Genomic DNA, 25,655 nt, shown 5'->3' on the forward strand with positions numbered 1-25,655 from the left:
TCCCCCCCCCCCCCCCCTCGCCAGCCGGAGCCCCGATCCGGCGAGGATGGTTCAAAGACAAACGGAAGAAATGGCGAAGGCACGCTGAGAACAAAAAGGGAAACAAGGATGAGAGAAAAAAAAAAATGCAAGTTTCATGATTCATGCAAGCACGCAAAATGGGGTACACTTGACCGTTCCCAGGTCGCCTCCTCCTTCGAGTAACCCATCCACTTGACGAGGTACTCGATACGAGGACGGCCCGCACGGCCCTTGGGCCGCCGCAAGGCCCCGACCAGGAGAATCCCGTACCAAGCACAAGCAATCAGTCACCACACACACACAAAGCCAGACACGTCAAGCCGCCCGCCGATATGCCGATATCGATACGGAGACCGCTGCCAAAGAGGACAGAAAAAAAAACTAAAAAGCCAAAGAGAGAGAAAAGCTTTGAAAGGAAGGAAAATGTCGACACACAACATTTTCTTTTCTTTTTTTGTTCTGAAGCGTCAAAAACGTCATGCAAGCAAGCAAATTCCGATCTGCTGTCAAAGCGCCACAAAAACTGGGGCTTGTACGCACACATGCAATGCCTCTTGGCCAGCCGTGGCCGTCGGTCAACATTCCAAGCCCGTGGGCGAGCCGCTTGAACGCTGCCGGCCAGATCAAACATCTCCCCAGCCAGATGCGAGGGACGACGAGCGAGCCAACTTGATTTCTGGGGCGATATTTCATGTCCAAAGGAAACAAGCAGTGAGCCATTGACGTTTCTTGGCACTACAAACGACTATCAACGGGGTTCTTGTGTCTATGTCCCCTCTGTAGTGTTGGAAGCTCGGGTGGAGGCTCAGGTTTTGGCAGAGCGCCCAATCCAATCATTTCCACTCGACCAGAAGCAACCAAAGGAGGATTACATCAAATTTTATTTTTGTTATCGGCATCCGGACGGCTGCTGCTTGAACCAGCAATTGAGCCACGTGATCGCACTCATCACAGTTGGGCATTCCAGAGCAGAAGGGGGCAAGCGCGCCTAGTATTCACGATGCTGATGCCCCCTGTGCTTCTTCTTGTTTTTCGAAGTTTGAGCTTTGCTCCGTTTCTCCTCGGGCGAGCCGGAACAAGTTTGATGTGACTCCACGTCCTCGTGATAGCGCTGACTGTCTTGCCTTGCGGTGGCTTTGATCACTGAGCCCTTCGAACACTTTCAATGAAGGGGATGAGGATGTGTAGGAGCGACCAGACACGCATCTACTGCATTCACTTGCCAAAGTACCCAAGTTCAACCGGGACCGATCGCTCGCAAAACAAAAGCTCCCGCTCAACGCCCTCGGCAGCAGCTCGCCCAGCGCCACAGTCGCCATTACCGAGACACTGCTGTTTTCATTTGATGTCATGGTGCATGGAGACGAACGGTGTTTTGCCCTTCTCAGGTGGTCATGGGACTGGCCTGCTTCAGACGCTCGGCAAAGCCCGCCCTGCCCGTTGACTTTTTTCTGTTTGCACAGCGATCGACAAGGCAAGCACAAGCTTCAAGCATTTCAATTCGTAGGTGCAGCTTCAGCGGCGGCCGTTAGAGCGGCCACGCGGTCACCAAGGGTTTGTAGATCTTGAATGTTAAACAATTGAGGATCCACGCGCCAGCCGACGCTACAGAAGACAGCAGCAGCGCACCGCCAGCGTCTGACCTGCTCCGCATGAATCAAGCCTTGGACTGGCGCCACGTTGAAAACTTCAATGAGAACAAGGCAATGCGAACAATGACATGGGGATCAGGTTCGCACCTTTGGAATTCGAAGTTTGGTAGGAGCAAAGGGCTTGTGAAGCGCCCAGAAGCTCTGCAACCAGCTGCAACGTCAAACAGATTCATCGGTAAGCAAGCTTGCCTCTGCAATTAGTACCGAAAATAAACAAAGGCCCACCTCCAGCTTGATGGGATTCCTGCGAAGGAGCAGATTCAAGGGCCATGCACCGCTCTGCCACAGCAAGTCATCAAATATCAGTCGCAGGTGCAGCTAAACAGTGGAAAGTACAGCATCGCGGTGAACAGCTTACACGATCTCTCACATCCGGGTCAGCACCGTGCCGCAAGAGTTGGCGGATGCCCTTGCGGCTGGCAGAGAGGGAAGCGCAAGCTAGATGAAGTGGCGTTCGGCCGCGCTAATTATGATCGATATTTGAAAACATGAGGCATGTTTTCGTTTTTTGTTTGAAAGGGGGCGTGCGTGGGTGGGAGTGAGCGTCAAATGTGCCGGGGTAAAGCTGAAGAAACGCCCACTGAAAGCTGCTTGAGCGCATAAGGGAGGCAGAGGTGCGATGGCAAGGGACGGTGTAGTGCTTGGTTTGAAATCACAACATCAAGAAAAGGAGAGAGCGAGAACGGCGGGCGGAAGAGCCCAGCGGAACAAAGCGGGGGCATGGAGCACCCACAAAGCGCGGACGCAAATTGGGGGAAGAAGAGGGATAGCGGGAAAGCAGAAAAGGGGCCAGAGGCAGAACGGACGTGCACGGGTGGGCAGGTGTAGCCGAGCAAGGAACGGGGCAAAAGCGACGGGCAGCGGGAGCAGGAGCAGCAGCCAGAGGGGGGCAAAGGGGGAAGAGGGAGGCACTGTACTGACGTTGGCCTTGGCTTTAGCATTAGCGCCGTGCTCCAGCAGCATCTCCATCACCTTGACATGACCGTTTTGGCAGGCCATGTGCAGTGGCGTTTGGCGATTCTGTGGGATGATGCATCAGCATGATGTACAGGTACAGCAGCATTGTCATGTGGTACAGGTGTAATATCATAGGGGGTTAATGGGAGGAAGAGGGAGGTACTGTACTGACGCCGTCCTTAGCTTCAGCATCAACGCCGTGCTTCAACAGCATCTCCACCACCTTGACATGACCGCGACCACAGGCAGTGTGCAGTACTGTATCGTTACGCTGTGGGATGATGCATCGGCATGATGTACAGGTACAGCAGCATCATCATGTGGTCCAGGTGTACCATCATAGGGGGCTCAAGGGGGTAAGGGGAGGTACTGTACTGACTTTGGTCTTGGCTTCAGCATCAGCACCTTGCTTCAACAGCATCTCCACCACCTTGACATGACCGTTATTGCAGGCAAAGTGCAGTGGTGTAGAGCCACCCTGTGGGATGATGCATCAGCATGACGTACATCATCATCATCATCATCGTGTATACCATCAGAGGGGAATCAAAGGGGGGAAAAGGGGTACCGTACTGACCCTTTCCTTGGCTTCAGTATCAGCACCATGCTCCAACAGCATCTCCACCACCTTGTCATTAATGCAGGCAAAGTGCAGGGGTGTCCAGCCATTCTGTAGGATGATGCATCAGCATGACGTACAGGCACAGCATCACCATCATCATCATGGGGTCCAGGTCCACCATCAAGGGGGGGGGGGGTCAAGGAGGGAAGAGGGTGGTACTACACTGACCTCGTCCTTGGCTTGAGCATCAGCACCGTGCTTCAAGAGCATCTCCACCACCTTGACAAGACCGTTATCGCAGGCACAGTGCAGTGGTGTTTGGTCACGCTGTGGGGGATGATGCAAACATAAGTGTTATACCATAACGTCACCCCATTCAGACATATTCTCAGCAGCCAATATCACACAACAACATACCAAACAGCTTACGTACCACACCTTTGTATTGGGCAGCACGTTGTATACGTGCTTGGTCCCAACTGGTCACCAGCTGCAGCGCCTCTTGTGGATCGAATGACCGACACGCATCCCACAGCTGGTCTCCATCATCACTCATAGCAACGGTGTCTCTCTATTCTCCATTCGCTTCAAATCCGCTTTCTTGCTTTTCTATCCAAAATCAATCTCATGAGCCCCCTCCAAATACAACTCGTCTGACAACCCAAAAATCGGGCTGGGCGGATCCAAGACGGCAGCCGGTCAGCGGATCTTGCTCTTCCCCCCCTGAAAGTGCCGAGCGCCTCACCTCTGGCCAACAGTTCTGGGTGAAAGTTGCAAGTACAGGTCTACTCGGTGGCCCAAGCGCACGTTGCCGACTGCGAGATCAGTGGCCTCACTCCAAAAAAAAAAAAAAAAGGGTGGTGGCAGTGCTTTTTCAATCAAACGATCTGGCATCGCCACAAGGCCCCGACCAGAAGAGTCCCGTACAAAGGGCAAGCGATCAAGCACAATCAGCCACGACAGACAGGCAAGCCACGTCGATCAGGTCGCCTTTGTCGATGTTGAAGAAGGGAAAAAGAGGCAAGAAGGCACAAGTCAAGAAGGCAAAATGCAAAGTGCAAACATATGTTTACGCCTTCTTCTTCAAACGAGTCATGACAGCAAGACTCCAAAGGACTCCAAAACGTACAACGCGGACTGCCCCCATGGCAGCTGGAACGCATTCCAAGACCCGTTATGAGCAGATTTCAAAGAGCCACAAAGCTTGGGGTTTTATGTGAATGCGTACTGCCACTTTGCCAGCCATGGCGTTGGCTACCCGACACCCCGGATGTGAGCGATCATTCCTGACGGCGAGTGCCAGCTCAAGTTCATGGCAACTCGCAACCAAAGGAATCAAGCAGTAGAACATGAACGTTTCTAGGCATTGTAAATGACTGTCAGGGGGTTCAAGCTCATGAACTCTTATGTCGTGTTGGAAAGCGCAAGCGGTGGGGCCCAGATCCCCACAGAGCGCCCAAATCAATTCATCACTGCCAGCAGTAAAAAAAGAGAAAAGAAAAAAGGAGCAAAGGGGTTCTCCACAGCGCCTTGCTATAATGCTTGTCAAGAAGATACTCCTGCCAACCCTCAACACTGCCCCCTCTTGATGTTCTAATCCCCATGTCTGACTTACACCAATGGCTTGATGCAGAGCACGATGCGATCAACTTTCTCTAGCCAGCATCAGCAATTCAATTCTAGCAGCAGACATGGCAATGCCATCCGCCAAGACAAGGACACACATGCACGAGCCAGCTCGTCGTTCAACACGGCACGACATGTATTCAGGATCTATTCAACACAAGTCCTCTCTCTATGCACAAAGTCAGGTAACATTGGCGATTCGCCAATGTTTTGGGTAGTTTTCGTTTTGTTGCCCCCAGTGCAAGTATACCAAGCGATGCCTTTTGCATGCGTCGCCATGATACCTTACGCTTGATCAAATTGGGCTTTCAGGGATTATACAGACGGCATTTGAATGCCATCGGCCTCAGCGGTGGCGTCCAAATCCATCACAATGTCCTCACTCGCTTCCTCGGCAGATGGCGCCGGGGCCTCGTCGCCCGGAGCCGTAAACCAGGTTGAAATGACGCTTTCCTTTGCTTGCGGTGCAGGGACGATGGGTGCGGGATCAAAGTAGCCAGCCTGCTGAGGCTCGGCACCACTGCTTGATTCGTCTGCATCCTCACCAACTTGGAGGTAATTGCCATCCTCGTCAAAGATCTGAAAGTCCACGTCCTCGTCCCAGGCGGCATCGGCGGCAGAAACTTGGCCGTACAGGCCAATGGAAGGATTGGGCTCCTCCTGTGCACCTCCAAAATACAAGGGATTGAACAAGGTGCGATTGTCCTCAAGCATGGCTTGACTTTGTTTGTCCGCAGCCACGCGTCGAGCATTGTCCTTGCGGCGGCGATACCAACACACTGCCACAAGACAACAGATCAAGACGGCCAAGGGTATGGCAATTGCCAGAGCAACGATCAACGCATCGCCACTGGCCGAGCCGTTCTGGCTCGCTGCTTCCGTGTTCTCCCGTTCGCGCGCCACCGAAAATAGCGTCTCCATGTCAAACTCGACGCCCCCCTCTCGGTTTTCGCCGCCTGTATTGGCAGGGTAGATGCCGACAAGACGGACGTCGCCTTGCATGTCGAGAGTGTAGCTCTCAGTCGAGTTGCTCAACTCGGCAACCAAAGTACCATTCTCCTGGCCGTCGCGACGACGCCGCGCCGAGTTGGTCCGAAACACGTACACGTTTTGGGATTCGACGTCACCGGAGCTAACCCCCAGTGACCACGTCAAGCGACAATTAGTCGCCAGCGCTCCAGTGACCCGCTCACAGGATACTTGACCGCCCTCCAAAGTCGTTGAAGGCACTTGGAAACGGCAGCTTCCATCAACCGCGCGCTCTTGCAGATATGGACAAGGCTCGGTGGCCACACACAACTCAGCAGCATGATCCAGCTGATACACAGAGTCGCAAGCCATGGGTACGCAGGCTGCGCTTCCAGGGGAACTGAGGCTGCGGTCGGTCATGTTGGCCGGACACACAGTAGGAACCGCGGCCGTGGGCGTAGAGTCAACAAAATGACCACACACGCGCAACGTGGGTAACCAGGACAAGGTGCCCGGACAGAGCGAGCTGTCCTCTTCGGCAGCACGAGTTTCAAATTCGGACAGCAGGCTCGTGCACAAGGCGCTTGTCGGCGTCAGTGCACATGCCCCGGGCAGGGTGACACAGCCCAAGTCGCTGTCTTTGAAGACAGTGAGATTACTCTCGGGGCACGTGGCCACCGTCCCATCAAATGTGAACGTGAGATCCAGGCTGGCGCCTGACGTGGTAAAGCGCCACAACGGTCCAGCCTGATTGCCCTCGACGCGAACGCTGATGACTGCGTGGGTACTGGTGAGGGTCACCGCGAAAACACGGTAGGAGAGCGCGGCTCCGGCAGGATTGGATACAATCACGTAGGCCGGAACATCATCAAGCGCGGCATTCACCGCCTCGAGGGCCCGAACTACCTCCAGCCCAGAAGCGTCAATCAGGGCGACGCCCAGTTCAGAAGTCTCTTCGATGCGCGCCGCGTTTGCGCGCACCACTCCATCATCGAATAAAAAGGAAGTGGCTTCATCAAAGGACCAGGTGGCTGTCCAGGTGTCCAGTAAACGCACGGTAGTGCCACTGCGGTACACGAGGCTATCGTCGTCCGCCAGTGGGATGAACCACAGGTGGGTGAGGTCAGGAGCGTAGGCCAAGCGTGCACCCAATTCAAAGTAGGGACCCAACGTGAAAGTGGCCAGGCGCACGAAGGGCCGGGCTGCCGTGCCAATGTAGACGGCGCCACGCGTCTGTCCATCCGGATTGACGAGTTGCAGAGAAAAGCCGGCCAAAACTGAGAACATGGCTCCACTAGCATCGCGCTCCATCTGCACGTCAAAGATCACGGGAACAGCCTGACAGACACCGGAGACGTTGACAGTAAAGCCAGGGCAAGGGAGGGCTTCAGTACACGTTTCGGTTGCCTCGCACGTGCCAGTTTCGATGGACGACAAGCAGGTGCCCTCACTGGTCAGCAAGGTGCCGACAGGACAGCGCTGCTCCCCAGCATCGTCGGCTTGCGAGCCCGTGTCAGTTGCGTTGTTGCCGGTCGAGGCATCGTTGGTTTCGTCGATGCTCAGACTGACTGTCGTCCCAACAGGAAAGAAGTCCACCGAAGATGAAACGTTCTGAAGTGGTCGAAGCGCCACCAAGTAGTTGATCAGGCCATTCTCAGCCGCGGGCGTGCCCGCCGCAACCGTGCTGAGGTTGACAAGACGGAAGGTCCAGTAGCGTAAAGTCGATTCCAAGACCAAGCGTGGCAACGGCGCGTCACCGGCCAACTGCGCCTCTAGAATCCGAGCTGGGAGATAATCCGTCAGGAAGGGTACCGAAATGGTGCTTGGCACACTGATGTTCAGGACGTGGGCCGTGTATCCCATGGTCACAGACGAGGCCCGCCATTGAGCCAAGTCCATTGGGTCCACCGTTGCCTGGCTGAGTGCATTGCCAATGTAGATGCCGGTGACGGCTGCCTCCTGTGGGCTAGCAGGCACCTGCACGCCTACATCACCGCCGCCACTACCACCACTACCGTTGCCTTCACCACCAGAGCCCGTGGAGCCCTGACCAGAACCCCCAATGGAGCCGGGCACTCCGTTGACGGTACTTGCGGGGGCATATACCTGCACGGCCCAAGGTCCCGGAGTCACGACTTCTGGTCCGTCCACAATGGCGCCAAGCTCAAAGACCAGCCATGTCGCGGCGGCTTGACGGGCTGTCGTCGTGTCGCTTGCCACACCCGCCAACTGGGCCGTAACAGTGACATTTGTTGCACGGTTGGTGATGGTCACGAGTGGCGGATGGCGACCCGTCAAGTAGAGCTGAATAATTTCCACCAGAGCGTCGAGCCTCGAGCTTGAGTTGGTTCGCAGTACCACTGCTGACAGATTAGCGAGCGCCCACGAGTCAATCCACAAAGTCTCAGAGGCGTTTCCCTCGTTGGCCGCTGTCATGTTGTGAAGGACTTCGACACCATCGCCATGCACGTCGTCGCTGCGCTGCACGACGCTCCCCGTCAGCACCTGACCCAAAGGATCACCCAACAGACTCGTGATGTCGCCGGTGTTGCTGACCAGGCCCACACCACGCAAGTTGAGAACGACAACCACCCGGCGCGTGCCCAGTGGAAGCACCAAACTCGATCCGCGAATAATGTGACGATGCAAGAAGAGGCGAGCCACATCCCACGCTGGTGGCACACTTTGAGTTGTCGTGGGCCCGCCCACCAAGGAAGAGTAAAACGCAAGCTCAAGTGTTGCACCGAGCGTTGAGCGGTGCTGCTGCGCTGATACCAATGCCACGAGACCTTCAATCAGTACTGAAGCCTGATAGACCTTGACGTCGCAGGCCATGAAGGCGTCACACGCATAGACCTCAAAAGCGCCGTCTTCAGCAGCCAAGCTGGCAGCCAACGGATTGTCGCTACCCCACGTCACAAGCATGTCCGTGGTATTACCGCGCAGCGTGGTACTACTTGTGCTGACGGCCCGAATGGCCACAAGCGGTGGACGGCAAACACCGGCGCTATCAATTCCCCACAGGCCCTCGCACAGTCGCTGCTTCACGCACACCCCGTTGACCTGTACACCTTGCCCTGCACAGGCATCAACCGAGTCCATGAGGTGCTGCAAGGCTCGGGCCAAGCTGCTGCGAGCCCCGGTCAGTGCTTGCCAGACACCAGGCACGAGCGTCGTGAACTGCTGCATCGAGGCGACCAGCGCCCTCAACGATGCCGTCGAGAAGGTGGCGGTGCTGTTGGCAGTCGGTGTCCAAGCGGCCGCACCGGCCAATGATACACGATACTCCGCAAATTGAAGCGAGTTCAGACGACCCGTGTGCACAAATTCCGAGGCGGTACCGTCGATAGGAGCCACAGCGCGCAGAGCAGGAAGCCCAGGAGCCCAAGGCGTGGGCGAGACCGCGCAGCCACCAAATGTGGGCGTTTCACAGCCTGCCGGCCCTGACTGGCCAGAGCTGGCCGAATGAAAGGAGAACCGCACAGTTCCACTGATGGCCAAGAAGCGAGTCAGATCACCCACAAACTCCGAGGCACGTTGGACGTGTAACACCAAAACGTTGCCCTCTGCAGAGGACACGACGGCTGTAATCATGAACACAAAATGTTGCAGCGTCGTGGGATGATGAAGGTACAGGCGGCCCAAAGTTGAGGAAGCGTTGTGGCTCGGCTGCATCGCACTGGCAGCTGCGTCCAGCAGCCGCGTACTTTGATTGTGTCCGTCCATGTCGAGTACCGAAAGGTAAATGATCGAGAGATTGGCCAGCAGCGTGCTATCGCAAGCCCATGACCCAGGACGCATCGATGGGGGCGTCCATGACGCATCGTTGTCGGGCGGCAAAGCCGTACCGACCCAAGTGGCCACTGCCTGCACGGGGCCGGCGGCTCTCGCCGCTTCCTGTAAGGTTGTAGGAAGGCGAGCACGGCGAGCACGGCTCCAAGCCTCGATGCCCTGACCATTGACTGGGACCACAACCAGGTACGGCAGCAGATCAATCTGCCAGTCAGTGAGCTGGACGGACACGGTAATCAGTGTCGTGTTGATCAGCTGACCGGGCGACATGGAAACCATGGGTCCATGGGCTCGAGAAGTGTTGGTCAGAAGCTGGCCGGCCACATCCAGTGTGAGGGCCAGCTGGGGCCCTACAGCCCCCGCGTTTACTTCTCCTGCTTGCAGGTATAGATGGTAGAAGCGCACACCAGCATCGAGTGCAACGCGAGGCGCGACAACTGTAAAAGACACAGACGCCCTGGCTTCAGAGGCCACGGTCACTGTTGTGTGGCTCACGTCAAGGTCCAGGGCACCAATACCAGGTGCAGCGTCCAAACCAGGCACTGATCCGGCCGAGAAGACCGGCACTGCCGTCAGAAGGCAACCCAAACCGCCATCGGCTCGGGCAATTGGCCGCCAGCCCACAGCACAGCTAGTCTGCTCACTCGCGCCGACGTGGGCGGGAGCATCAACACAGCCACCGTGATGAGCAGACCATTGCGCACCGGTACAACCGCAGGCACCATCAACGCTAAAATCGACCTGCCAGCTGCGTTCGCGAGTCCAACCGAGCGCGCTCGGCGACAATGAGCCCAAGGTAGAGTCGGCCAGGCGAACGGCAAGCTCAAACTGCGAGGGCGTATCGCTGTTGATGCTCACGGCCAGCACGCGCAATTGCACAACAGCACCATGACCCTGCAGCGACACCAGGGGAAAGCGAGGCCGCCATGTGCTAGCCAAGGTTGCGAGCTCCTGCTCAACAACAACTTGCACGGGACCAGCCAGGGCAGTGAGGGGTCCGAGCGCCTCAACATGAGCAGATCCAGCCAACATTTCATATGCCGCACTTGACAACTCAGCAAGAGTCAAATCGTATGCCGAGCCCAGCATGTCAAACAGAGCGGCGTGTAACGCCACCAAATCGCGGCCTTCAAGTTCGGCCCATACTTGTGCCACAGCCAGACGCAGCTCGGCCACCAGCGGGGCAAGCTCATCGTGCCAACCCTGCAGTGAGCGCAGGGCAGCCAGATTAGACGACCGGTCGTTGGCAAAGGTTGGCACCAGTTGGCCATGGTCTGGAGCAGCCAAAGTGAATGGCACGACGGAGACGAGCACGCTGGGTTGACGGTCTCGGACGGGCCAGACGAGCAGATTTGCCTCTACAGCCACAGCCCCCGTATAAGGCAGGACACAGATGGCCACGGCGCCCGATGGGATGGCGGCTGCGACTGAAACAAGAATGTTGACGTCTTCAAGTTGATCGGCCGGCACAGTTTGAATGGGCACCAATAGGCTAGCCCAGGTGGCAGCGGACGCGCCACTCTCAGCGAGGGCCAAGACGTCGGCTGTAGCCCAGCCCAAGACCAGGGCAGTCATGTTGCGCGCGTCGCCCCGGCGCTCAATGGTTAGTGTGGAGTTGAAATGGCCAGCAAGCTCATCGTGGTCGAGGGTGCCCGAGTTCGGGCGGGCGCTCAGCGAAAACGCAGGCTGACCGACCAACGCAGGCACGCAGCGTCGGGTTGAAGGGTCGCGGCGATAAAAGCCCGGACAGCGGGTTGCTGCATAGCAATCATTGCCAACACGCAGCGCTCCCGATGCACAGGCAACACCCACGGCAACAGCTGTCCGGCAGCCAAATGGAGTCAAGGTAGCGCCCTCAGGACAGCCCAAATTGGATGCCCAACCAAAAGACAGGTGCACAGGCATTCCAGGGAGGAAAATGAGAGAGAAAAGGTCATCATAGGCCACGAGTGATGTCACATTCAGAACGCAGGATTCCAGCCCGCATGAGATGCTCTCCAGGTTGTACAAAAGCGCCTCGCCGCGCTCGTTGCTGAGCCGCAAGGTACTGTTGTCCAGCACGAGCAGCCGGGCCAAGTGAACAAGTGGATCTGCAGGATCCCCCAGTCCAACCGTGAGCGTGCTCACATTGGCGGCCGTGGCAGCATCCGCGAGTAAAGCACCCGGCTGAAAAGGTCCGTGAGCATTGGCTGGGGCCAATGCAGGATCCCAAAATACTCGAAATTCACCGTGTGCCGTGGGATTCACCTGGTCAACCGCAACCTCTTCGACACCCGCCGACAGATTTGAGGGAACAAGAACGAGCTGCCCATCATACGACTCCAAAAGCAAAACCACATGCAAGCCCAGAGCGACACGCATCGAAGGTAGCGACAGGTTTGTGAGACCACCCGTGTATGGCAGCCGCACAGAGACCGTGGTGTTGGCCAGATATACTTGCATGGCGGCTGCCTCGCTGGAGCTTTGGACCAGGATAATCCAGGCGACATTGGTTGCCTGGACCGCAACGGCCACATCAATCCCGCACCAGCCGGGCCGAGCGTCACGGTCGGGCCCCAAAGTCAACTGAGCTCGAGCAACGGCTGGCTCCGCCAGCTGGCACACGCCAGCCTCCGAAGTGAGAGTTCCCGCAGGGCATGGCAGGTCGGTCAAGAGGCCTAGATTGGGCTGATCAAGCGTAACCGGAGGCGGGGCCAAAACACACTGCAGGCTGCCCTCGCCCTGAACGACGGTCATGAAGCCGGCAGCCGCACAGCTGGTACGGACGGCCCCCTGGGCTGGCAGCTGCACCACAATGACTGCGCTGTCCGCCAGGACGACATCCGAGGACATGTCCAGATTCTCGTCGGCGAGGAGCACGGGCTGAAACAAGGTATCGCTCCCGTTGGAGATGACCCGCCCGACCACTTGCTGCCAGGCGAACGAGGCATTGGCCCTGGGTCGAGTGAGGGAACGATTAAAGCCTAGAACCACCAAGCCCTGATGCTCGGCACGCAGCGCGTGGCAAGGCACAGCGCTACAGTTGATGGGCCAGCTGATGGCAGGCGACAGCACGCGTGTATCTGGGAACAGGTGGCGCAGGGAACTGCTCTCGGCGCTGCTGTCAAGCAAGACATCGTCCAGGCGCATGAAGAGGGCAAATTCAGGGAAGATGCGGCTCCAGGTGGCAGGAACGGCCACGAGACCCGATATACCCGTTGTATTGATGGCCACGTCAGGAAAGAGAGCAACCGCACGACCTTCGGCATTGAGATGAGTGGTGGTTTCCAGCAAGAACTGGGCCGTCCTGAGCCAGGTGGGGCTCGACAGCAGCTCGGTGGCCCTATACAAGATGACGCGCGTGGTGGCAGCCTCCGAGGCTTCAATGCGAATTGAGGTGCGCACTTGCGCAAGTGCATCGTTCATATCAGGCGCCATAACGGCGACTTGCAAAGCCTGGGTTGGAATGTGCGCCTCCTCGCACGTCCAAAGGCGGGTGCGCCTCATGGTCCCTGGACAACGGGGGAGCGTGTAGCACTGATCTGCCTCGTTGCGTAGAGCGCAATCGGCAGCCTGATTGGCCGCACAATGGCCCGTCGAGCGGGCCGAGGGAGAGCCATCCGCACAGGGGGCAGTGGCTTGAGAGTCCAGAAAGAGTGTGAAGGTGTTGTTGTTCTCAAAAACCTGGTCGACTGGGCCGGCAAACACGGTGCGCGGCTCCACAGAAAGCAAGAGACCGTCTGCCTCGCTATAAGTGGCATTTGTGACTGATACAACCACAAAGGCACCATCGGAGGGTCGCTGCAGCCGACATAGCAGGTCGAGGCCACCTGCGAGCAACGAAGGGACCGCGGGCAAGTAGGCTGCGGCGGGAGAGTTGTCTGCAGGGCCGCGAATGCGTACGCGGCGGACCAACGGCATGGTGTCGGCGTCCAAGGTGAACGAGGCCGGCTCCAGAGTCTCGTTGACATGATAAGACAGATTGAAGAGTGCACACGGGGGCTCTAGACAATTCACGAGCTCGTAGCGGAGCTCTTGTGCCACGGAACTGAAGCGTGCGCCATCATTGCTGACGGTCACATTGAGGGTCATGGGTCGGGTGATGCCGTCTGGAAGCAGGCATTGCACCAGATTGCCAGAGTCGAAAATGGCCATCGTGGTGAAGGCCACGCGAGCGGCGTGGCTGGCTGTCTCTTCAAAGTGGCAAGTGAGATTGGCAGTGTTGGCAAAGTCCACGCCGGCCACATCGATGAGCATGACACCACTGCCCAGCGTAACAACGATGGGGTCGACGGTTCCATGAACTTCAGGCACTGGATTATTACAAAGGGCCCCATAAAAGCCTAAGACAGCAGCAAGCAAGGCCAGGATGAGGCGCGGCACGAGAGACTCGGCAAACAATTGCTGAAGAAGATGGGAGAAGAGGAAGCGGCGCGATGATACGACATGGGCCGGCGCGGCGTCAATGGTCAACAGGGGTCTCGAAGACTGTCATGGAAGGGGTCAACCACTCTGAACCAACCCGTGAAACAAGAGCAGAGGCCTGATAGGGCGGAGCAGATGCCGTGACCGTGGCACTTGTCTGGGGGACAGTAGAAGGCGCATTGATTGTCGCCCGTTCCCACGTAGTGGTCGTCACAACCACACGTTGCATTCTGTCGATAGCATTGGCCGTGCTCGTTGCAAAAGTCGGCCCGCGTGCATTCATGTTGGCAGAGAGTGCCCACAAAGTTGCTTCCGGGATCACAGTTGCAGACACCGGTGATGCTGTTGCAAGAGCCGCCGTTCTGTCACGTGCAAGAACCCAAGCGGATGGATGAGGCTAGAAGCAAGGCGGCGCAGGTTGTCTGAGCACCGGTCAGGGGGGCTGGGCTTACCTGGCAGGCACAATTCTCGCAGGTGGGACCGTAAAAGTTGCCGATACAGGCACACTCCATATCTCCAGAAGTGGCATTGCAAGCGCAACGACCGTAGTTTTGGCAGGGACCGGCACACGTCTTGGCAACGCACACGCCGTTTGCGTCGGGCTCGTAGCAGGGCTCGCAGGCACATTGTCCCGTGAAGACATTGCATGTTCCATGACCTCCGCAAACCTACTCAGCAAACACCGCGTTTCGCAGCGCGAATGTTGGTCAGTTTCTTCCCAGCGCTCTACCAGAATAGGTTCTGGCTCCAATGTTTGCCCCAGTCACGCTGCTTGGCCCATGCCGGCTGGACAATGACGAAACTTGCCTCGCCATCGCCCGTGGCAGCATCAATGCCGGGACAAGTCTGGTCGCATGTTTCACCCCACCAACCGGCAGCGCATTCACAGATGCCATTGCTGGTGACACGGGCTGTTGTGGGGAGCACGAGCGTGAGCAACGATGACAATGGCGGCCAAGCCAAGCAGGTCACGGCGCGATGAAGACGCTGAATCAGAGAAAGCCACGTACTCGAGGCGAGACTGGCTCGGGACGCGGTGCAGACGCCATCAAGAAAGATGCCACAGGCCACATCGCAGTCTTCATCACTTTGGCCCACGAAGCAAGCTGTGTTGGCACCCTCGGCTTCACAGGGGCAGCCGGCAGTGCTGCAGTTGGCCCCCTTGAAGCCACACTCGCAAAAGCACTGCCCTGTGCCTGCGTCGCAAGTTCCGTGGTTATTGCAAGGAGATGCGGCGCCTCCGGGGCACTGCGATGGGAAAACGACAACAAGCAAACGAAAAGGAACAGTGAGCCTTCTTGTTGCCTTCTTTTTTTTTTTTTTTTCCTCCTCAAATCTTGCCGTCCAGGGAAAGGAGGTGCAACACGTACCTCGTTGCTACAGTCACTGCCCCAGTAACCAGTGTCACAGGTACACGTGGATCGGGCAAAGTTTGGCGTCCCGTGGCCAGAGCACCAGGCTAACACACGCCTACGATTGTGCGAAAACAATGAGGTTGAAGGTCAGAAATGAAGCTGGTCTTCAGAGAAGACTTGAGGTTGGTCGAATCGGATGGCGGCTGGAGAACGCACGTGTTGTCCGCAGACGGCACGGCCTGGTTGGCAGCATCAACGGGATCGAGAACGGCTCCCGGAGGACGAGAACAGGTGGGTGTCGAGCCCGTATTGATGGCAATGGCCCAGTTGGTGGCCTTGCAGTAGCCAGAATCGGTCCAACCAGAGAGGCACTCGCCCAGATCATAGGACCAACCACACCCCTCAACCTAAGATTCACAACAATCAGCAAAACAAATGCGCGGGGGGGATGCGAAAGGGGAGGAGAAAATGGTGGCGTCGACGCGACATCGAAGCGCGTTTCATTGCCCAGAAACAACATGACGAACACAAGCACACAAACATACTTGTCGACAGGAAGTGCAGGAGCTGAAGGTGCTGCAAATGGGGCAGCATTCGTTATTGGAGAGCGCCTCTGTTGCACATCCGTTGACCTGTAGGCAAACAAACGGAAACGGGTGAGCTCTGGGTATGGGCAGGGGTTGTGTGGTTTGACAGACGCCAGAGCTCGGATGACAAGAATTGTGTTGAGAAGTGCCGCCGTCTGATCCCAAGGAATTCCCACCAAATTGTCGTCCATGACACAGGTTGAAGATGAAGCACACCAGCCACAGCCGTCAACGTTGGCGCACTCGCCACATGTCGCCTGAGTAGCACAAGACAAGCCCCGGATTTGAGAAATGATGGCATGTGGAACCCACAAAGAGGAACGAGGGGTGGGAAACAGGACGGCATCAAAGAAAAGGCGGGCATACGTGTTGCGAGCAGTAGTCATTGCAAGAAAAAGCGGAAATTTCGAACCCGCTGTCCAAAACGGTCGTCTGCGGCCAGGAGAGTTTTCAGAAGTCAAGGCAATCAGGCACACTGCGACGGTCGGGCAGATGATCGGAAGGGGTTGGTGTTCCACGGGGCTGCAAGCGCACCGTATCGAATTCAACAAATTCCAGGGTGCTATCAGCGGCCAGAGAGCCAAAGCGGTAGCTGTCAAGCCCAGTGACCCCACTGATTTTCATGTTGAAAGTAAAGTCCTTGTTGGGAAGATTTGAAAGCACCATGCCGTCCGTGCTGGGAGGTATCAGAAAATTGGAAGGCAGTGACGGGCAGGTATGAACTTGCTCCTGCTTTATCTTTGAGAAATGGTTTCAGAGGGGCGGGTGGAAGCGATTGGTGCTTACCAGCAGGTGGCCCAAGCCCATTGCATGAGGCCGGTGGCAGAGACCGGGTCCCATTGATAGCAATCATTGGTAGCCTCGGAGCAATCGCTGGACATGCCAGTATCATCATCACGCACGGATACCGTGCCGCCGGGGCCTCCATTGGCGGTTCCCAGGTCTGGGCTCTCGATGGCGAGGCGCAGGCGTCCGCCATCTGAGCAAAGCAGAGCGTAAGAGGGGTGAGCAAGTGATGATGATTATAAATGGCCACTTGGCAAGCTGGCTAGCTGTGCGCGTTGCTTGATGGTGGCGGCGTCGGGGTTGTTGTGTGCGCGATGGCAGGCGGACCTTCGTTGCCGGGGCGATCGAGATTGACGATGAAGGAGAGCTTGTTGTTGGTGTCAATGATGAAATAAAGGGTTGTCGTCTCATATCGTTCGTAGCCCACATTTGAGGAGGAGCCAAAAGGGTAGTTATAGGCTGGGGCGGGAGCAAGGACAGCAGCGAAGAATGGTGTGAGAAGAGACGGCGATTCAACTCTGCTGCACTGTGATGAATCCCGTGCAAGGAGAGCGGGAAGGCTGTTTTGACCTTGCGTTGGTGAGGAGAAGAGACGTACCATACCAAATACCGCCCGACTCAACGTCGTAGCAGTTTCCGCCTGGACCGGTGCGAGACCATTGCCCCGTTGGAGGGATGGGGTCCCCTAAAAACGGCCAGGGTCGGTGCAGCACAAAAAGTTGAGATGAACACGGCATGGCTACGGCCTGCCAAGAAGAAGGCGACGCAAGCACAGACACACACAGACACGCACGCACGCACGCACACACGCAAGAGTCGTGCATCCGGGGAGCGAGCAGGCACGTACCGACGTCAAACTGGAGGCCACAAATTTCCTCGTTGACCATGGCGTGGCCTGGGGGCATTGAAATGATGGGGCGAACGAGGCGGGTTCGTGCGCCTTCTTCACGGGCAAAGTCCCATCGCACCTACAAAAACGTCACAGCGCCCCGGCATAGCATTCACATGAGCACACAGGGCGCGGGTGCAGAAGCGAGCAGGACAAGGAGGGGCCCACGAACCCGATAACAGAGAGCCTCGCTGGTCTGAGCTGAGGTGGGATGGAGCAGAGCAGCGAGCGCAAAGCCGAGCAGTAACAGCCGACCGGAGAGTCCGAGCCAACAGCTCTGCGGCCGCGTCATGGCGGCCGCTGTCATGCCGAGGCGCGTCAAAGGTCGCCCCTCCAGAACCTAGTCAGCCGGGTCAATGTCGGTGCGCAAAGTGGTGGGACGGGGAGCAATGGCAGTCACGGCCCTCTCTACACAAAAGGAACCAAGGAACCCCGGGCACAGAGATTGAGACGAGCGGTGCCAAGCAGCAGTCCGACGAGAGCGAGCGCGCACAAAACGAGAACGAGAGACGGAACGAGAACGAGAGAGAGACAGAGAGAGACGGAGAAACGCGCACACACGCGCATGCAAACATACGAAACAAACACAGAGACAGAGAGAGGGAGAGAGAACGAGAGAGAGCGCGCGACGGAGAGAGAATCAGAGCGAGAGCGACGGAGAGAGAGAGAGAGGGAGAACCAGAGAGAGAGAGAGAGAACCAGAGAGAAAGAGAGAGAGAACCAGAGAGAGAGCGCGCGCGTGACGGAGAGAGCGCGCGCGTGACGGAGAGAGCGCGACGGAGAGAGAGGCGAGGTGCAGACGCACAGCTCCGACGGGGCGCCAAAAAAACGTTTTGCGTACACACACCTTGAGAATAGAGAGTAAAATGAAGAAGAACAGAGAGAGGGATAACGGCGAGTGAGATGGAGCAGAGATGGGAATGAAAGAGGTGATGGGAGGCAGAGAGATGGATTGGATGAGACTTTGGCAAGTGGTAATTTGAGAGGTCAATCCAGAGATGTTCACAGAAGATAAGTTATAACCAGAGTTTGATTTGGCAAGAGGACGCGTAGCAGAGGTACGAAGCTGTGGCGAGAGGCGCAAAAGTCACAAAACTTTGAGTGGGACACGAGGATGCTGCACAAAGAGGTGGGGGGTGTGCGGGAGAGAAAACCAGAGGATGGTACGAAATGCCAGCTGAAAGTAGAGATTTGTACGGGGTCATGACAACGGATACTCTGCAATAGCAAGCCAGGGCAGAGGTTCAATTACACTGAATCACGTCAGCAGAGATGTGAACGATTTCAGTCGTCCCAATAGAGAAAGCAAGCTTCCACCCCAAGCACTTGATTTCTTCAAACACAACACCAAAGGCGGCGACATTCCCAAATGTTGCGCACAAGGCTGTAATAGACTTTTTGCATCAACATGGCCAATTTATGCAGAAACCAATGTAGACGCCTACGTAGTAAATGAATCATATTGACAGGTTGCTTCATGGTCAAGAACCATCCACTTCTGCGTTTGTAGATGCTGTGGGATACATTCAACTTTATGTAGTTTTCAACACTTACCAAAGGTTATTTTATGCAGAAGAATAACAAGTTGTTGAAGGACAAGGCTATCACTTGTTCGGTCATACTTGAAGGTGGGACAAAACAAGCACGTGCAATCAAGTTCAAGGCCAACTCACTACATGTAAGGCTTTGCTGCCGCTGCCTGCCAAATGTCCCGACCTGCCGGCCGCACCGCACACACAGGGCCGTGAAGGAACACGGAACGCGGTGGGCGTCCATCATCAGGAATGGCCTGGACCGACCCCCAGCCAGCAGGACCGGGTCGCGAATAAAATAAAAGAGCAAAATTGCAAAGGCAAAGACCAATGGCCACGATCTTTTAAAAGCGCCCCTGAATTTGAAGCGCTTATATCAACGATGCGGCACGAGTACGTGGTCGAGGGCGACGTCCATTGTTGCAAGTGTGTGGTGTGCTTGGACGTGCATGGGTGTGCTTCTTGCTTCTCGGTGCCAAGTTGTGGACGCACGCGGTGGCGTCTGTTGTTGTTTTTAAAGGATCCTTTTTGCAGGCCCTCTTTCACGCGAAGCGATTGTGCTTCAGGTTGCACAGACGCTGCTTTGTTGCCCTCTTACTACTTTGATGGCCTCTGGTATTTTGAATGAACTGTGGACTGCACCTAAGCCAATGCGACCAGCTGCCAGCGAACCAAGGTTCATGACGTGAATGGAAGCTGCGCCGGGGGCTGCGGCAGGCCAGCTTGATGGGCAGCAAACACGGGCGTCATTCGAAAACTGAACCCACGATGGCAGGCCACTTCGAGTGGCGTCCGGCCGTCCTGCGTATGCATCGCATCCGACCATGAGGACAAGAACCATAAGGCGCAGAGAGAATCGGGGAGCGGCACTGACGCTGTTCTTGTCCTGGGCGTCGGCCCCATGCTTCAATAGGAGTTCCGCGACCTCGGCATAACCAACTTCAGCGGCCAAGTGCAATGGTGTCTGGCCTTCCTGCGCCATGTTCGGAGCGAACGCGCACCGAATATGAGAACGAAATACACGGCACCAACAAGCAAAAACAAAAAAGCCGGCACGGGCAAGGGGGAGGGATACACAAACCGTATTTTTGGCTGCAACATCAGCGCCGTGGCTCAGCAAAAGGCTTACGAGCCCCACGTGTCCGATATCAGAAGCATTGTGTAGCGGGGTCCACCCATCCTGCAGAGTCACGTGCCATAGCCATCGGCGCGCGTACACACAAACCATCAGAAAAAAAAAATCAGCTCAAGCGTCTCATGAGGGTCGATTTCTTGTTTGTGCGAGGCCATTCTGCACGCTTGAAAGGGGCGACACGCGCTGTGGCAACTCACATCGGGGGTGGCTCGAGCATCAGCGCCAAGCCCCAATAGGATCTTGGCCGCTTCCAGGTGACCGTTGTAGCAGGCACAATGCAGTGGCGTCAAGCCATTCTGTGGATTCATATCCCAGGTCGTCACTGCACCGCGACAAGACTCGAGAGCTCCGGACAGGTGGGTGAGACCAACCTTGCTCTTGGCTTTGGCGTCGGCGCCGCACGTCAACAGGATCCCCACCATCTCCACATGACCATTGTCACAGGCACAATGCATCGATGTCCAGCCGTTCTATGGAATTCGATCCAGTCAGCCGCGCACATCTGCAGCAGGGCGGGGCGGGGCGGGGGCGCTGAGGCGTCAAGGCGCGGGGACAACGGAGATGTGCACCTGACCTTGTTTCTACGTTCAGGATCGGCATCGTGCTTCAGCAAAACCTGCACGGCCTCAACATGCCCGTGCTGGCAGGCCAAATGCAGTGGTGTCCATCCCTCTTTGCTGTACAAAGCAGCACTTGAGATCCGTTCTGGATCCCAGCTGCTCAGCAACTGCAGCGCCACATGTGACTCTGAGGCCAGACAGGCCTTGAACAGCTGCTCTCCATCTGTGCTCATCTTGATCCGACCCGCCGCACCACCTTTGCCCTAACCCAAAGCACCCGTCCAACGCTGCAACGCATTGACAATGAGGCAATGTTGTGAATCAGAGCCAGCGGCACGGACACGGACATGGATACAGTCACAGACACGGACACGGATACAGACACGGACACGGACACGGACACGGACACGGGCACGGGCACTACCTGCGCAACAAGCAACAACCGCTAAAAATCTTTCTCTTTCTCTCTCTCTCTTCTTCTCTTGTTTCCCACACGTGGTAGTTGTGCTTTTCCTTTGTGTCTTTGCTCTTTATTTCTCTCTTTCTCAAACCGACCAAACCAATTCATTCTCTCTCTCTCTTCTCTCTCTTCTCTCAGCGCAAATTATCTGACAACAAAAATACAACTTTTAAAGGTTAAAGGGCGTATTTTCACTTTACACGCCCATCGATCATGAACGGGATCAGGCGGGCCGGGCCGCTGCCGCTGCCACTGCCGCTGCTGCTGCTGCTGCTGCTGCTGTGGGTCGTGGGGCTTGGTTCGGCGTTGGATGCGGATGTGGAGGAGCCGTTTATTGACGTTGACGAGGATGGTACGCTGATCATCAATGGTAGCAACCATATTATTGTCAATGGGGTCGACGTGCTGGAGCGTATCACATCGCTGTCTTCCGCCATCGAGACCCTTCTCGAGTTGCAGATTGAGCTTTATCCGCCGGGGTTTGAAAAGCATGTCATCACCGCGGCCATCGATGGTGCCATTTCCGTGTATGGGGCCGACTTGGATAACGATGGCTACATTGATGTTCTCAGCGCGGGCTTTGGCGACGGCACAATTGCGTGGTATCACAACCACGGCAACGGCACCTTTTCGGCCCCGCTCATCGTGGCTGCCAACCTTACTACCGCACGCTCCGTGTACGCAGCAGACCTGGATCACGATAATTACATTGACATTCTCAGTGCCAGCGAAGGGGATGATACAGTGGCCTGGTACCGCAACTACGGCAATGGCACCTTCTCCAATCAGATTATTATCAACCAGACCTTGGATGGGCCCCGCTCAGTCTACGCAGCAGACCTGGACAACGACGGCAACATGGATGTCCTAAGTGCCAGCGTCAACGACAACACGATTGCTTGGTATCAAAACAACGGCGCTGGCGTCTTTTCTGCCCCAAAACCCATTACCACCGCTGCCAATGGCTCCCTCGCAGTGTACGCGGCCGACCTGGACAACGACGGGCACCTTGATGTCCTCAGCGCCAGCTACTACGACAACAAGATTGCCTGGTATCACAACAATGGCAACGGCACTTTTGCACCCCAAGATGTCATCACATCGGCCATTGACGGAGCGTGGACGGTGTACGCGGCCGACCTCGACAACGACGGCCACACGGACGTCGTCAGCGCCAGCGAACTTGACCACATGATCGCGTGGTACCGCAACAGGGGCAATGGCACCTTCTCAGCCCCAATCACCATTACCACCGCTGCCGAGGGCGCGCAATCCGTGTATGCAGCGGACCTGGACGGTGACGGTGATCTCGACGTTTTAAGCGCCGCCTACACCAACGGCAAGATTACCTGGTATCGTAACAACGGGGATGGCACCTTTGCCGCTCCCAGCGACATTGACACGACTGCCAAATATGCACGGTGCGTCTATGCTGCAGACCTCGACGGCGATGGCGACCTCGACGTCCTCAGCGCCAGCGCCGACGACAACATGATTGCGTGGTACCGCAACGACAGCCCGTTTACCCCCATCCTCAATCAAACCTGAGCCGTACAGCGCCTTGTCTTTGTTTGACATGTCATTCTTACATGTTAGTGGTGTTTTGAGTATCATGGTTATTATTCCCAAGCTTTAACCCCCTTTACATCCCGCGAGCATGCTGTCCATGCCGTTCACCTGGATGCGAGGTGTGAGCGTGCCGTGTCGTCTTGTGTTTTTTGAAAATTTAATAATGAAACTTACCACATGTGTTTCTCTTCTTGCTCCCTCTCTCTCCCCCCTAACAGGGACATGTTGGTGCGCCACTTTGGGCAGGGGCTTTGGGTGTCGAGTCCTTTCAGCCAGTAAATTACCGTTATTTATGAGATCCATGAGCCACCCTTAGGGGTGGACTTCCTTCTTGGTGCGCGTGGTGGGCATGGGTGTTCTGTTGGTTGTTGTTTTTCAGTGGTGTTTGATCCTTTTGCTCCTTGTTATTACATGTGGTAGTTATGCGATTCGTCTTTGCTGTTTATACCTTTCTCTTTCTTAAACCTCTGTCTCTCTTAGACTGTCTCTCTCTCTCTCTTAACATCCATGTAAACTCTCTCTCTCTCTCTCTCTCTCTCTCTCAAACTCTCTCTCTCAAACTCTCTCTCTCTCTCTCTCAAACTCTCCCCTCTCTCTCTCTCTCTCAAACTCTCCCTCTCTCTCTCTCTCAAACTCTCTCTCTCTCTCTCTCTTCAATCTCTCAATCTCTCTCTCTCTCTCTCTCTCTCTCTCTCTCAATCTCTCAATCTCTCTCTCTCTCTCTCTCTCTCTCTCTCTCTCTCTCAAACTCTCTCTCTCTCTCTCAAACTCTCTCTCTCTCTCTCTCTCTCAAACTCTCTCTCAAACTCTCTCTCAAACTCTCTCTCAAACTCTCTCTCAAACTCTCTCTCAAACTCTCTCTCAAACTCTCTCTCAAACTCTCTCTTTCGCGATCATCAACGGCAGCCTTGGCTGGTCTGATTCAACTGCCGTGTCCTTGCCGTTGCCTTGCTGCTAAACGTTGATCATGGGGGGCGTGGGGGGTTTGAGGACTGGCGTTGTTGGGGTGCTGGCATGCTTGGCATGCTTGGCCGCCGGGGTGGCTGGTGAGGGAGACGAGTCTTCGCTCATTTCCGTGGATAACAATGGCACGCTCTTCATCAATGGCACCAACCGCGTCGTCTTTAATGGCGTCGACGTTCTGGAGCGCTTGGAGTCCCTCACGACAACGCTTGAGGCGCTGGTCGGTTTGCAGCATGCGCTCAACCCGCCGCAGTTTGAGGAGCGTACCATTTCCATGGCCGCTCTTTCAGCAGAATCAGTGTACGCGGCAGATCTGGACAATGACGGCAACCTCGATGTCCTCAGCGCCAGCCAACAGCAGAAAAAGATTGCATGGTACCGCAACAACGGCAACGGCACCTTTTCAGACGAAAACATCATTTCCATGCAAGTGGCGGGCGCTCGCTTTGTGTATGCAGCGGACTTGGACAACGACAACTTTGTTGACGTCCTCTGCGCCGGCATATCACAAAACGAAATCTCATGGTATCGCAACGACCACAATGGCACCTTTACCCCGGTACTCTTGACAACAGCGGTCAAGGGTCCAACCTCGGTCTATGTCGCAGATTTGGACAACGACGGCCACGGGGACGTCCTCAGCTCTAGCGCAATGGACAACAAGATTGCATGGTACCGCAATAACGGCAATGGAACCTTTGCAGATCAAGCGGTCATCACCACTGCTTTTATGGCCCCATATTATGTGTTCGCGGCAGATCTGGACAACGACGGATACACTGACGTTCTCAGCTCCAGTGTGGAGGATAACAAAGTGTTATGGTATCGCAACCAGGGCAATGGTACCTTCTCAGACTTCAGGATCATCACCTCGAAGGTCGATTATGCGGTGGCCGTGTACGCCGCCGATCTGGACGAGGATGGCCTTCTTGATGTCATCAGCGCCAGTCGGGACGATGACAAAGTTGCTTGGTACCGCAACAATGGCAACGGCACCTTCTCGGACCAGATCATCATCTCCACAGACACCGACGGCGCGCACTCGGTATACGCGGCCGATCTGGATCAAGACGGGCATCTCGACATACTCAGCGCCAGCATCGAGGACAGCAAAATTGCTTGGTTTCGCAACCACGGCGATGGTATTTTTTCAGACCAGATCATCATCACCACATCGGCTGACTTTGCCTTGTCGGTGTATGCTGCAGACTTGAATAACGACGGCAGCATTGACGTCCTCAGCGCAAGCTTTGATGACCACAAGATCGCATGGTACCCCAACACCAATCCGCTAGCAGATTTCGCTCCTCGCGTTTGATGTCTTCCCCCGCACACTATTGACTCGAGTAGAGTCTGCCCCTGGACCTCTGACTGCAACCGGGCTGCGCTGCCTGTGCCTGAGCTTTCCGTGCCCGTGTCTGCGTCTTGAGCTTGTGGCTGTCCCTGTCTCTTTCCCCGTGCTCCTGCCCCTGGCCCTGCACTCGTCCTGTCCCTTTGTGTGTTGTGTACTTTGCGTCTGGTGCTTTCAACCCGCTCAAATAGTTTTGGTACGTGACTCGATTTTTCCAAACAAGTTGGCCGTTGTCCAGCATGGGGGTCATTGCTTTGCTGTCTTCCACGATGCGTGCACGCGCGCTCATGTCTTTATATGTTGTAACTATGAGCTCTGCCATCTGGCGTGTAAATGTGAATTGACATCACTTGGCAAGGCAGAAATGTTAGCGTCAAAGCCGCTGCGTCGTGGAGCCTGACAAGCGGTTTCCAATTTTTGGCGAGTTTTCCAGTTTTTTTTTTTGCTTTTTTTCTCTTCTTGGCAACTGTTTGATATTTCCTCTC

The 25,655-nt window shown here is 55.9% G+C and overlaps 3 protein-coding genes across 3 annotated transcripts; 2 read left to right on the forward strand and 1 right to left on the reverse strand.

The window, feature by feature from the left end:
- Positions 1–5,133: 5,133 nt before the first annotated feature.
- On the reverse strand, positions 5,134–20,689 carry MONBRDRAFT_39332 (uncharacterized protein; the record flags this gene model as incomplete). Its single annotated transcript, XM_001750862.1, has 12 exons — positions 5,134–14,046; positions 14,436–14,651; positions 15,354–15,453; positions 15,555–15,745; positions 15,884–15,970; positions 16,102–16,182; positions 16,460–16,601; positions 16,712–16,904; positions 17,039–17,170; positions 17,310–17,396; positions 17,559–17,679; positions 20,465–20,689. 12 exons carry the CDS (start codon positions 20,687–20,689, stop codon positions 5,134–5,136), a joined length of 10,488 nt encoding a protein of 3,495 aa, XP_001750914.1.
- An 811-nt stretch (positions 20,690–21,500) lies between these two features.
- Positions 21,501–22,835, forward strand: MONBRDRAFT_12958 (uncharacterized protein; the record flags this gene model as incomplete). Its single annotated transcript, XM_001750842.1, has 1 exon — positions 21,501–22,835. One exon carries the CDS (start codon positions 21,501–21,503, stop codon positions 22,833–22,835), a length of 1,335 nt encoding a protein of 444 aa, XP_001750894.1.
- A 443-nt stretch (positions 22,836–23,278) lies between these two features.
- Positions 23,279–25,137, forward strand: MONBRDRAFT_30400 (uncharacterized protein; the record flags this gene model as incomplete). Its single annotated transcript, XM_001750843.1, has 2 exons — positions 23,279–23,771; positions 23,912–25,137. The coding sequence occupies 2 exons, from the start codon at positions 23,279–23,281 to the stop codon at positions 25,135–25,137; spliced, it is 1,719 nt and encodes a 572-aa protein (XP_001750895.1).
- Positions 25,138–25,655: the final 518 nt, after the last annotated feature.

Source organism: Monosiga brevicollis, genomic scaffold (genome assembly GCF_000002865.3).
Source record: "Monosiga brevicollis MX1 MONBRscaffold_50 genomic scaffold, whole genome shotgun sequence".
Lineage (NCBI taxonomy): Eukaryota > Choanoflagellata > Craspedida > Salpingoecidae > Monosiga > Monosiga brevicollis.